Here is a 14160-nt window from a genome sequence, read left to right as displayed (position 1 = left end):
TACTGTTTTTCTTACTTTGTTCTTTTGTGGTTTTGTATTATTATCTTCTTGAATTTTCCATATTCTGATCATCTAGCTCTTTTGCTGGTGTCTTTACAACTTTGCTTATTGTATTTTAAATAGAAATAAACATATTTACTTGAAATAAATATGTTCATCTATCCTATTTTTGTTTTAGTGTATATCGTCTACATTTCTAAAATTAGTTTATTTAAGGGAAATTCTTTTTTGTGTCTTTTATATGTTTCCCCAAAGTTTATATTTTGTTTTCAACAAAAGGCCTCACCTATTTGAAGGTCCAGGCCTCTCCGTTCACCCGTGGGACTCAGCCGTCACTGGGAGCTCTGAGGAGGGCCATGCTCATTAGCAAATGTCTGCTCTGTGAAAACTGAGCTGTGAAAATACCAAAGGACAGGAGAGAACATTCTAGTCCCTTTCCTAGAGGTCCTTAGGGCGACTTCCAGTGTTACCCACTGGGCGCTGGGATGAAGCTGGGGCTGCAGTCCAGATGTAGGTGACGCGTATCTGTGTGCACTTCCACTGTAGGCGGGTCACCTGTACACGTGTACTACACACATGTGTAACTTCATATATAGGCTTCAGGTTTCCTGTCTGCCGTCTACAGCTAAGTTCTTCATACATTCTCCAAAATGAAAACAGTGAAAAAAAAAAAGCTATTCAAATCACCCAAACTTTATGTTGACGTAGAAATTAACGTCCTAAAATAACAACTCCAACTTTGCAGGCCACAATCAACTGAAGGTTAGTCAGAAACAGCACGGGAAATAGCAGACCGAAACAGTGAGAACGCAGCCCCAGTGCCCTGGAAAAGGAGGCTCCAGGCGTCTGAGACCCTGCAGAAACATGCCCCGTGTCAGGAGCCGCACCAGCAGGTCCCAGGCTGCAGCTTGGCTGGCCTGTGTGGGCCCCTGGCCCCGGCAGGTCCCAGGCTGCAGCATGGCCAGCCCGTGTGAGGCCCTGGCTCCCGCTGGCCAGTGGGGACGCAGTGGAAGTGTGGAGACCCTGGTGGGAATGCCCCCAGCCTGTCTCCCTCTCATACAGTGAAGAAAGACTGACATGAAATCTGAAACTTGTCAATCGAAGCACTGGCTACAGGGATTCAAAAGGACTGGGCTTAGGAGTGAACCTGGTAATGTAACCTGTGTGCATGTTATCCCAGTCAAACACGAGTGAAATACCCTTCTACAAAATAAGTACGAGAAGCAGAGAAAGCCAGAACACAACACCAAAAAAAAGGGAAAAGTAACTCCCAGTGACAAATTTAGGAAACTCAGACTAGGAAAGGACAAATGATAACACAAATAGTTAATCATAGGAAAACTATAAAAATAAAAATGATCTCAAAAGTTTTCAAGAGAGAATAGAATATAAAATAAAAATAAAGATAAAGACTGTCAAGATAAGCTAAATAAAATAAAGCCTGAAAATGAAGCAAAGACAACAGAAACACGAACCGCAGACACAGAAGATCCAGCATACATATAATTGGACCTCCTGATGAAGAAAAAGAAGAAATGGAAAATAATTTATATTTAAAATTAAAATATAGGAAAATTGTATTAAACTCATGCTGGGCATGTGTGCGTGCATGCCCAAGATCCTGTGAGGAGAGTGGAGGAGGAGGGAATGCGGTGTGGCCATCCCCTCCTTCGGGGTGATTTCTCACTGTCTGTCTCTCTCTTTCTGTCTTCCTGGCAAGCGCACGTGCCCTATAGCAAAAACCTCTCAAAAAATTATCTGAAATAATCAAATCTAAAAAGTGTATTTTAATATAAAATATTGGGTCATTGAGAAAGTCATGACATATTTTTCAATGCTTTTTTAATGCAAAAATGTGTCATGACTTTCTTGACAACCCAATATCATGTGATAAAGAAAAAGAAAAAAATCTTTCCAGTTTTCATGCTTCTTTGAAAAGAAAGAAAGTCAGACTGGCCTTAGACTTAGCCATTCTCGATATGCAAAACCAGCGTCAGCAGGGTGCTGTCCAGTGTGACGCAGTTCCCACGTCTGCTCCAACCCCGTGTGGTCTTGCTGGAGAAAGAGTCTCCCAGACTCTGGAAAAGACCAACATATTACCCTTTTATATTATTTTATTGATTTATTGTATCAGTTTGTTTTGTAAATTATTTTACCATATGATTTAACATTTACTGTCCTAAGACACCAAGTTAAAGAAAAAAATTTGTACTATTATCTTTCTTTCATGTTTCCTTGACTTCTTTGGAATGAATCTGTATGTTCATTTGTGGTATTAAACTTCCACAGTGACACCGGATACTAAACTCAGGTGTTCTGTCTTGGGTAACATCCCTGCTTTCTGTAATGGTTAGCTCTGTGGATTATTGATATGTTTTTGTTCATGCATAAATTTCATATTAATCTGTCTCTGTCAAAATAATATCTTACTTTGGGAACCAGCAGTTAGCGTAATGGCTATGTCGCTGGACTCCCATGTAGTTGACCACGATTCGCGTCCCGGACCCGGTGGCTTAAACTCACACCGGGCACGTGTGCGTGCGTGCCCAAGATCCCGAGAGGAGAATGGAGGAGAAGGGATTGCAGCGTGACCATCCCCGCTGGGGGGTGATTTCTCGCTTTCTGTCTCTCTGTCTCTCTCTGTCTGTCTGGCGAGCGCACACGCCCTATAGCAAAAGACCTCTCAAAAAGAAAAATAATATCTTACTTTCAAAATAACACATTATCCTTTCTTTGCAAATAATTGTATGTGAGGTGGAGACTTTAGATCAGAATTTTCCGCCTCAGTAAAGGCAGAAGTTCCACATGGCAGAGCCTCATGAAGGCCTGTTTGCTCAGAGCTCCTGGCTTTCCCAGAGCAGCCTTCTGGGCAGTGGCTGAGACTCGTTGGCAGTTACCTGTGATCCTCAAACCCAAGGGCGAATGGTCAGAATTGCTCTCCAAACTAGCAACGCGTTCCCCAGGGGCTTCAGGGACTAGTCCATCAGCATGGATGACTAGGAGCTTCTTGAGAATGATTCCTTGTCTTGTGTTGAGTAAAGGGTATGCGTGCATGTGTGTGTAAAACAACATTTTTATTTATTTATTTTTCTCGTAACGTATCTTTTGAGCACATCTCTGGAAAGGTGAAGTCTGCAATGGTTCTGCAGTGCAGTCCTCAGACCAGCAGCTCCAGCATCACCTGAGAACTTGAAGATGTGCCTTTGGAGGCGTCCGTCAGACTAAACGCACATGCTCGTCACTGCTGTGTAGGAGACGCTGTAGACTCGGCTGCTCTCCCAGGTCTTGGCTCTGGGCACACCTCAACCAGGACTTCTCAGGCTCCCCAAAGACTGTGCTGAAAATACCAGCCTGCCTGTGGTTTCATCTGACCCAGGGTCTTTTCCCAAGTTGGTAGAATTCAGTTCTTCTTAGTGTTGAACAAAATTTGTGGGAGGCCATTGTTTGTGTTTGTGTATTTGTCTTTCAGGCGGGATTTACCATGTTTCAGGTCTCTGGCCTCAGCGTCCCAACTGGGGTTAAGGCACGCACCCTGCTCTGGGCCTTCAGGCTGGGCCAAGAGTAGAACCTGGGCCTCCCATGGGAGGCTAGCCTGTAGGACAGCAGGCCAAGGTCAGCCTGACCTGGTCGGGACCTACCCAGAATAACCTCCCCACTGAGGACTTCAGAGTGAGCCACACAGGGACTTCCATCACATCTGCAGAATCTCGTCACTTTAAACGTAACGTAATCACAGGGACAATGCTGGTCGTAGCCACAGAGACAGTACTGGTCATAGTCACGGGTCTGCTCACGAGGATCGGGGTCATGGCTGTGGTGGCTGCTTTAGGATTCTGTCCACCAAGCTGAGTCAGATACCTCCAGGGTTCACAAGTCCTCAACATGCTTCTAATGCATGAGAAGATTTGAGACATGCTGGTCTAAAGAGTTATTGAATTTTAGCCACAGTAATTTCTCTGTTTTTATTGCTACTAACTGACTTTGTGATAATAAGCTTTTTCTCATTATCTTTTTCAGTCTGACTTTAGTTTTATTCTCTGTTTTCTTATTTATTTATTTATTATGTGACCAATTTCTATGTATAATGAGCTGCATTGGGATGCATGACATTTGAGTAATTTCTGCTTAAAAAATGAATAAAACAAGTTTCTAAATAAAGAGATATCCAATTAGCTTCTAGGCCATGTGTATTTATTTAAAACCTGGTTTTGACTTCTTGGCCTTGATCCTAGAGTCAAAACTCTAGATGTGTAGGGACCAGCAGTTAGCGTAATGGCTATGTTGCTGGACTCCCATGTAGTCCACCATGGTTCAAGTCCCAGACCCAGCGGCTTAAACTCACACCGGGCGCGTGTGCGTGCGTGCCCAAGATCCAGAGAGGAGAATGGAGGAGAAGGGATTGTGGCATGACCACCCCCCCTGGGGGGTGATTTCTCGCTTTCTATCTCTCTGTCTCTCACTGTCTGTCTGGCGAGCGCACGCGTCCTATAGTGAAAAACCTCTCCAAAATAAAAACAAAAACAAAACTCTAGGGGTGTAGAGGGAGGGATAGATACCTGAATAACTCGTATGCATTTGTTGATGTGTGTGTATACGTGTGTGCATGTGTATATACACAAGTATGTAAATGCAGCGTACACATTTGCATCTGCATAACAAGACGTCCTGATTTGCCATACATGTTCTCCCTCACTCTCATATAATTTGTCTTTGCTGCCCCAGAAGCCTGAGCCCCCTTTTCTTTCTGTAGCTGGGGGTGCTATGGCAGTCTCAATCCTGTCCCTTCTCTGAATCTCATACTTGTGTGGGATTCCTGTGCACACGTGAAGAATTAAATGTCTTTCTCCTGTTTACTTGTTTTTATGTCAATTTAATTTAAAAAAAAAAAACTAGAGGCTATGTTGCTGGACTCCCATGTAGTCCACCATGGTTCAAGTCCCAGACCCAGCGGCTTAAACTCACACCGGGCGCGTGTGCGTGCGTGCCCAAGATCCAGAGAGGAGAATGGAGGAGAAGGGATTGTGGCATGACCACCCCCCCTGGGGGGTGATTTCTCGCTTTCTATCTCTCTGTCTCTCACTGTCTGTCTGGCGAGCGCACGCGTCCTATAGTGAAAAACCTCTCCAAAATAAAAACAAAAACAAAACTCTAGGGGTGTAGAGGGAGGGATAGATACCTGAATAACTCGTATGCATTTGTTGATGTGTGTGTATACGTGTGTGCATGTGTATATACACAAGTATGTAAATGCAGCGTACACATTTGCATCTGCATAACAAGACGTCCTGATTTGCCATACATGTTCTCCCTCACTCTCATATAATTTGTCTTTGCTGCCCCAGAAGCCTGAGCCCCCTTTTCTTTCTGTAGCTGGGGGTGCTATGGCAGTCTCAATCCTGTCCCTTCTCTGAATCTCATACTTGTGTGGGATTCCTGTGCACACGTGAAGAATTAAATGTCTTTCTCCTGTTTACTTGTTTTTATGTCAATTTAATTTAAAAAAAAAAAACTAGAAAGGCGTAGGGAAACCATTTTTTTTCTTCTAACCCAGAGAGCTGAACGAGGTCCGGGGGAGCTGGTGCCTCCGTCCCCTGTTTTCCAGGTCTCTCGGTTCTGCCCTTAGGTTTTTCCTCAATCCTTGCTGTGCTTGCGCGCCCCCTGCTGGCAGTCAGATGTTACAGCGCCTGCTTTTACCTGACGGCCCCAGTGCCAGTGCGGAGGCGCCTCAGGAGTTCCAACCTCTTACTAGGTCTCCTGCCCTGCCTGGTGCGTTGCTCCTTGTCTTTTGTCAGTGGATGCTTTTGCTGATGCACTTTGCTTTCAGGAAAATGGGCATTTCCGTTGTGAAGTCCCGTTAGTGGTGAACGAACCTGTGCTGGCATCTGTATCAAAGTTTATGGTCTGTCAAGTCTGTCTCCATAAAGCTGTTAAATTTTAAGAAAAGGTCATTTTGAAGTGATAGCGGGTTTTTTCCTTCCACCTGCTAATATATATTCCCCCCACGGTTAGGGGGAGAAAACAGCTTCGGTACTGTCTCATGTCATGTGATGTCCCTTGTGAAAGAAAGAATTGAGGATCCCATGGCAGGTGGGGACGGCTGCTGTGAGCTCCTGCTGTGGGGAGAGGCTGGGATCAACTCCAAATCCCGCATGGCACGAGAGCCCGGGATTCTGGCCGAACTGACCTACGGAGATTCTTGTCACTGAAGGCCAGGGGTCAGCACCCCTGGGGACCAGCAGAGGGAGAAATCCACTCAGACATGGAGGGTGGAACTTCTGCCTGGACCAACAAGACCAGGTCTTTGTTAAAACTGGATTTCGTAGGACATTCACTGAGACCCGAGATAAATTCAGAGCCAGACTGATGTTTGACTAAGCAAAGAACCGCTGTGGCCTTCCATGGAGCTCTCTCAGATTGGCCCAGGTGGGCTGTCTGCTCATGCCGCACCACGGTCCACTCCCAAGGCTGAGCTCTCTAAGGGCCGGGGAGGAGAATAAAGACTGTGAACCAGAAGTAATCATGCCTCCCATCAAGGCCGTGCACGCAGCACGGGAGCTGTGGCAGGGTCCCCCATGCGCTGTGGAGAACACGGCATGACTTCTTTTTGGAGAAATTTTTGCTTTAGAGTGTGTGTGCTCGCCAGAGACAGAAAGCAAAAAATCTCCCTCAGTGGGGATGGCCACACTGTATTCCCTTGTCCTCCATTCTCCTCTCGGGATTTTGGGCACACATGCACGTGTGGCTGGCCTGAGTTTTAAGCTCCTGGGTCCGGGACTTGAACTGTGATCAACTACATAGGAATCCAGTGATGTAACCATCATGCCATCTGCTGGTCCTGTGCTGTAATTTGGAAATCCAATCTCATCAGAGAGGCGACAAGGTCCTGTGCTCTCACAACTCCCCACCACACGCCTCAGTCTTTCTGTTTCCTGCAGGTGGCTGCGTGCTTGGCCTTCTGACCTCACAGGCCACAGGGCAGGTGTCAGTGTGAGCACTTCCTCCGCTTCAGTATCACCCTGGGCTGGGAAACCAACTCTGGGTCTACAGTACTGCCCTTTAGGTAGAACTGTTTGCTACCAAGAGCCCATAGGAACCCCAATAATTTTTTTCCAACAAAAACTTTATTCAGCTCATTCAGAAAACATTAGCAAAATTAAGTTCAATTGCAATTTCACATGCACCAAAAATACAGATGACACAGTGATAACTCACAGATACAAATACGATAAATGAAAACTTCACAGGTCACAAACATCCTGCACGCCCGTCAGTCCTGCTGCTCGGGCCAAGTGCTCTTTCGATGACATAAAGTAACAGACACACTGCTGTGAGCTGTCAGAGGCCGGTGGCCAAGCCGTGTGCGAGGCTTCATTAGCAGGCAACACGCATGCTTCGTCCGTCCATGCATGTTCATCTGTAGATCGTCAGAAATACCTCGGGCCCATCAGGTACAAGACTGTCAGAAAAATCTTTGAGGATTTTTAAAATAAAGTATTTTATTCTAATTCTCCTTACCCAGTAACTGACTCAGGTCCAAGAAGTGAGTAAAGGAATGGGTATACTTTCAGCTGGTCGAGTCAGGCCTCTGTCTACTCCAGCAGGACGCTATTGGTCTTACGGACTGAGAAGGACTTGAGCTGGCTCGGAGGTTTCACTGCTGGTACCCCGGGCCAGCCGGCTGTGGCCACAGCTCTCCACAGGCCTGCAGGCTCGCACCTCCGCTAAGCACGCCGTGACCAAGCCGCCATGTTTGTTCCTGCCACGAGTCTCAGTGTCTTCCAGTTCCTAACAGAACCCGAGAGTGTTCCTCACCTGCAGCCCATCTTCACCTCTCCCAGAACAAAAGAAGCCGAAGAAATACGATTTATTTATTTACTTATTATTTTATGTTTTAAATTTGCTTGAGAGTGTATGCACTTGCCAGAAGAAGACAGAGAGAGACAGAAAGTAGGAAAGCACCCCCCACAGTCATGCTGCAGCCCTCTCTACCTCTGCTCCCTCCTTTCAGGACTTTGGACTCTCGTGCACACACACCCCGTGTGCTTTCCAAGTCATCAGGTCCAGGACCCCAAGTGCGCTGTCAGCCCTAAGGGGTCCAGCGGCCGTAACTACCACACCACAGACTGGCCCTGGGGAAGCTTGCTTTCTTTTTCTTTTCTTTCTTTTCTTTTCTGAGAGATTTTTGCTATAGGGCACGTGCGTTCGCCAGCAAGACAGAGAGACAGAGAGACAGAAAGCGAGAAATCACCCCCCAGGGGGGGATGGCCACGCCGCAATCCCTTCTCCCGCGTTCTCCTCTCGGGATCCTGGGCACGCATGCACATGTGCCTGGTGTGAGTTTAAACTACCGGGTCCGGAGCTTGCAGCACGGCTCGCTGCGTGGGAGTCCTGCGACACAGACATTACGCTAACTGCTGGTCCCAGTTGGGAAGCTTTCCTGACCCCTCAGTTGCCTGAGCCATCTCCCTCCTTCGACCCCTTCCTCCTCTCAAACTCTGCTTCTTGCTGCCTTGCTTCCCCAGACAGGTCCTGACAGAGGAGCAGGAGTCTCGTCCTGCCCCTACCAGCTCAGCAACAGCAGCCTCCCAACGCTGCCTCTGGCGGAGGTTTCCGATGTCTGTAAATTGTGAGGTCGCCCCAGTGGCCCTCTTCTTGCTCTTCCCAGCTCCAGGCAGAAGGGGAAGGGGCGACGAAGCTGTAGGACCGAACCCTGATGTGAAGGCGGGAATGGGGCCGTCATTCCATTTCACATTTTACTCCCTTTTGTTCTGTGGGTGTTATCTCTGCTTTTCCGCCAGTGTGCCTGCCATTGGGATGTCTGAAAAAAGAAGTGGAATCCACTTTGCAGATTTTTAAAAGGTGCTCTGGGTCCCAGGTGTAAGTCCATTCCCTCGGAGGTTTGTAGAGTGCCGGGCACCCCTCCCCGTGACCTGCTAAATCAGAACCTGCCTTCCAGGACCCAGGTACAGGCAGGGACTGTGAGCAGGGCGGCCGACAGGTGTGAGTGTGCACGGAGAGCGGGGCGGCCGACAGGTGTGAGTGTGCACGGAGAGCGGGGCGGCCGACAGGTGTGGGTGTGCAGGGCGTGGGGAGTGCGGCAGTGGACGCGGCCGACAGGTGTGAGTGTACACGGAGAGCGGGCGGCCAACAGGTGTGAGTGTGCAGGGAGAGCGGGCAGCCGACAGGTGTGAGTGTACACGGAGAGCGGGCGGCCGACAGGTGGGGGGGGGCACGGAGAGCGGGGCGGCCGACAGGTGTGAGTGTACACGGAGAGCGGGCGGCCGACAGGTGGGGGGGGGCACGGAGAGCGGGGCGGCCGACAGGTGTGAGTGTGCACGGAGAGCGGGGCGGCCGACAGGTGTGGGTGTGCACGGAGAGCGGGGCGACAGACAGGTGTGAGTGTGCACGGAGAGCGGGGCAGCCGGCAGGTGTGAGTGTGCACGGAGAGCGGGCGGCCGACAGGTGTGAGTGTGCACGGAGAGCGGGGCAGCCGGCAGGTGTGAGTGTGCACGGGCGGCCGACAGGTGTGAGTGTGCAGGGGTGCGGGGCGTGGGGAGTGCGGCAGTGGACAGGTGTGGGTGTGCACGGAGAGCGGGGCGACAGACAGGTGTGAGTGTGCACGGAGAGCGGGGCAGCCGGCAGGGGTGAGGGGGCCTGTGCAGGGAGGGCGGGCGGCCGACAGGTGTGAGTGTGCAGGGAGAGCGGGGTGGCCGGCAGGTGTGAGTGTGCATGGAGAGCGGGGCGGCCAACAGGTGTGAGTGTGCACGGAGAGCGGGGCGGCCGACAGGTGTGAGTGTGCAGGGCGTGGGGAGTGCAGCAGTGGACAGGTGTGGGTGTGCACGGGAATGGGAAAGCCAGGCTGTGCCCTCCGGGAGGGGGAGGCCTTTAAGGGTCATCTGCTCTTTAAAAGCTCATGGCTGGAATGGGGGTCGGACCTGGATTACCTTCGAGTAAATGATTTAACCTCCGAGTTGCAAGTGTGAAGTAGGCAGAACAGGAACACGGTGACCACGCCGACCTCAGACAAAGGCAGAGGAGACGAGCAGGGCCGACAGTCACGGGGCCAGAGCGGGAGCCTACACCGCGGTCCCGCTCGCGACGTGCCTGGGTCACGGTGACCGTGTCTGTAACCCACACATTGCTGTTACACATCAGGTTTTTGGTTTATTTAGAAATTTACACCAGAAAATACAGAGGTAGGGTGAAGGGTAGAGAAAACTGATTCGACAAAAGCTCCGGGTGGGAACTTGGGAGACAGGAGGCCTCGGACTGCTCTGTTTCAGTGTCCGTGGCTGTTGGAGAGGAGAGGCACTGGGTCTGAGCTCAGAGCAGCGAGCGAGACGGGGTCACTCAGACTAAACCCCTAGAATGTTGCTCATGAATTAAAAATGAACGACTATGAAAATGAGCCTCTGCTCATGAGCAGAAGTCTGCTACTTGGCACTCGGGTGTAAATTGGGGGACGCCTCGTTGCAACCCTTCACGTTGCTCTTTGTTTTTCATATATGTACACACGTTTAATTCCAAAGGGCGCATGTGAGAGAGAGAAAAGAGAAAAGCACCCCCATGGGACCTGGTCACGCCCTAGCTCGTGTGCAGCCGTCAGGCTAAGACGTGAGCCCTGGCCAGCTCTGACCACTGCCCTGCGGGTGGTTACAATCCCTTTGTCTTCTTTTACTGGATGATCTGGAGGGCGTTCTGTGATTCACTCGTAAAACACATACCAATGACCCTGGAGCTTTCTAGAAGTCCAGGGAGTTGCAGGTGGAGACAAGACCTGCTCCGACCGTGCAGATGCCATCATGGCCCCAGGCAGGTGGCCGCCAGCCTGCGGGGCCTCACTCCTTGCCCACCGCCCTGGTGCCCAGCAGCAGTCTTCTCAGGGCCCCCTTCACCTCTTTGTTCCTGAGGGTGTAGATGAGGGGGTTGAGGAGCGGGGTGACGATGTTGTAGAAGAGGGTGAGGAGCTTGCCCTGGTCCTGGGAGGCGCTGGCTCCCGGCTGCATGTACATGTAGATGATGTTCCCGTAGAACAGCGAGACCACGGTGAGGTGGGAGCCGCAGGTGTTGAAGGCCTTCTGCCGCCCGGACACTGACCTCGTCTGCAGCACGGCCCTCGCGATGTAGCCGTAGGACACCAGGATGAATGCCAGGGGCGACAGCACGATGCCCACGGCCAGGATGAAGACGGTGCTCTCAACAGCCACAGTGTCGACGCAGGCCAGCCGGATGAGGGCCGGCATCTCACACAGGAAGTGGTCCACCTTGCGGTGCCCACAGCGCGGCAAGAGCAAGGTCACTGGGGACATGGCCAGGGAGTTGGCCACCCCACAGCCCCAGGCCACGGACACCAAGCCCAGACAGAGCCGTGGACTCATGATCACCACGTAGTGCAGGGGCTTGCAGACGGCCACGAAGCGGTCGTACGCCATGACTGCCAGGAGCAGGCACTCCACGCCGCCGAGACCCAGGAACAAGAAGAGCTGGACCGCGCAGCCCGCGTAGCTGATGGTCTTGTCGTGCCCCGCCAGGTTGTAGAGCAGCTGGGGGATGGAGCTGGTGGTGAAGCTGAGGTCCAGGAAGGACAGGTGCGTGAGGAAGAAGTACATGGGGGTGTGCAGGTGAGGGTCCAGCCGGGACACCAGGATGATGGTGGTGTTGCCCACAAGGGTCAGGAGGTAGGCCACCAGGATGACCACGAAGAGGATCCTTTCCAGATGGGGGCGGTCGGAGAACCCCAGAAGGATGAAGGCCCCGTGGGCGCTGTGGTTGCCCTCCATCTCTACTGCGCCTGAGGGGAAAGACCAGTCCTGGTGACAGCCGGTGTGAAGGGCGCATGCTGTCAACCAGGCATCGTCTGCGCCGCCCACGTGGATGCCCTGGCCCACGTCAGCGAGCACAGCGTGTGCTGGTGCTGTTATAACCCTCCCCAGCTCATGGGAGAGGGGACTGGCGCAGGCATCAGGCAGACCGTCACAGGTACTGAGGGGAAGCCTTACGTTTGAACCTAGAAAACGTGGCTTAGTTCTTCGTCCTTAACCACCCTGTGCGCTCCTCTAGCTCCAACGGGGCAAAAGGTAAACCTTGCAGTGACCAGCCACAGTTCCTCCAAAGACCCAATCCTGCACTCCCGCCAGAACCCCAAAGGCCGCAGATGGAGCCCAGATAATCCACCGATAGCGTTCGCGACACATCGGCCATTTGCAGTATACCATCTACTCTTCACCCCAAAGATCGCGCATCCATTTGTTGGTTATTTCTTAGGCAATTTTAACTCACCCAATTACAGAAGTCTAATAATGTCTGGGACAACAGAATATTACTAAACATAAAAAGGAAACATCACACATGAACTCTTTCTCTCCCTCTTAATTGGTCTGATACTGAAAAAACACAGTATATGGGTTTTTTGTCTTCAAAAGGACTTGAGGGTAAAAATTAAATATTTGTAAATTAAATATAACCTAAATGCAATAATTTATACATATGTGCAGAAATTGTTATCGAATTTCAATTCTAAAAATGCATCACTTTCAAAGCAAGGTGTGGTTGATGAGACAAACCACAGAGCTTACAACTATCAAGAAGCGGATTCATTTTCAAATGTGTTTTGAATTTTTTGAAATATAAATATGCATTTTTTAATGAAACCCAGGCTATGAAAGACAGGCATTGCATGTCTCCGCTGAATGCCGGATGTCTGCACTCTACAGCAGAAACTGAGAGGCCGGAAGGTGTACGAGTGGGGGGACATAGAGGGTGCTGGCCAAGTAACAGGAGCTGTGGGTAATGGTGGGAAGGAGGGGTCAGGGGGAAAATGAACTAAACATTTAATAGACACACAAATGAAAAGTTATCTGTTAGTGTCTGACTTGGCTAATATACACCATGTTCATGCTGGGGAAAACCGTGTTGTACAACTGTAAAGACATACAGTGATTAAATGAAAATGAAAAATAACTAAAAAATGTAAAATATACAAATGGTTGGTAAATGCAGACATCTCTGGGCTTGTTAAATAAAGTTGATGAATCACACAAACAGACAACATGGAAATAAGTCCATGAGATTAGGCAGGAAAGTTTGGAAGCTAAAATGATATACCCTCCCACTCCCACACACATTTTCTGAAAGTTTAAAAAAAAATTTTGTCTGAGGATATATATGCTCTCCAGAGAGAGAGGGAGAGAGAGAGAAAGAGAGGGAGGGAGAGAGAGAGGGAGGGGGGAGAGGGAGAGGGAGAGAGAGGGAGAGAGAGGGAGAGAGAGAGAGGGAGAGGGGGAGAGTGAGGGAGGGAGATGGAGAGGGAGGAGAGGGAGAGGGAGGAGAGGGAGGAGAGGGAGAGGGGGAAAGAGGGAGAGGTGGAGGGAGGGCAAGAAAGCTTTCCCATGGGGATGGCCACACAGCTCTCTCTTTCTTCCATCTCTCCTTCCTTCTGGAATTTTGGGCACTCTTGCACATGTGCTGAGCATGTTTTTCAAACTGCTGGACTTGGGACTTGAACTGTACAGTCAGCCAAGTGGGATCCAGCTGCCTTAACCATCACTCTACTGGCTCGCCCCATATGTGAGATTTTCCCAACTTGGGGCACCAAAATACACTCATACTCGATTCCACCTTTCCATTTGAAATTCCCTCATATGCATTATTTCTATATTTATGTTACAGTAGAGCCAATATCTGGAAATATCTGCTGAATTATTAACAAAGTTCACTGTTGGAGAATAAGATGGAGGTTCATTTTTATGTGATTTTTATATGATCCCTTTTTTATAATAAAAATTATTCTGAAATTTAAAAATAATGCCTATGTGCATGTTTATCATATATAAGTTACTTTAGAAAACGTCCTTGTGAATTTTATGTGATTTTCTAACTTGTCACTATACCTTTTTAACTTTGTCATTCCTCCTTTTCAAAGATTGTTATCCCATCCTGCTTACTAATATTTCCTGGTAAAAGTGAACAAACTTAAAAAAGGAAGAAAGGGAAGGAAGATTGAAATGAATTTTCAATCACTGTAACAACCCCACAGTATTCTAAACAAACTGCCGTGCAACTTTATAGTCCTAACCGAACGCTGTGAGATAGGGGGACTGAGCAGCCGGAAATACGGTGGATACGGCGAGGGGGCAGCAGCTTGGGCTCGCGCCTCTGTCT

General features: G+C 49.5%; 1 protein-coding gene across 1 annotated transcript; it reads right to left on the bottom strand.

The window, feature by feature from the left end:
- Positions 1–10838: 10838 nt before the first annotated feature.
- LOC102471481 (olfactory receptor 2W3) lies at positions 10839–11780 on the bottom strand. The gene has a single exon (XM_006158406.1). The coding sequence runs from the start codon at positions 11778–11780 to the stop codon at positions 10839–10841; it is 942 nt and encodes a 313-aa protein (XP_006158468.1).
- Positions 11781–14160: the final 2380 nt, after the last annotated feature.

This window comes from Tupaia chinensis, unplaced genomic scaffold, assembly GCF_000334495.1.
Source record: "Tupaia chinensis unplaced genomic scaffold, TupChi_1.0 Scaffold000596_2, whole genome shotgun sequence".
In the NCBI taxonomy this organism is placed as follows: Eukaryota; Metazoa; Chordata; class Mammalia; order Scandentia; family Tupaiidae; genus Tupaia; species Tupaia belangeri.
This window is presented reverse-complemented; position numbering and strand designations above follow the sequence as displayed.

Coding starts and splice junctions, on each gene's coding strand:
- LOC102471481 (XM_006158406.1), bottom strand. CDS start 11,780: ATGGAGGGCAACCACAGCGCCCACGGGGCCTTCATCCTTCTGGGGTTC.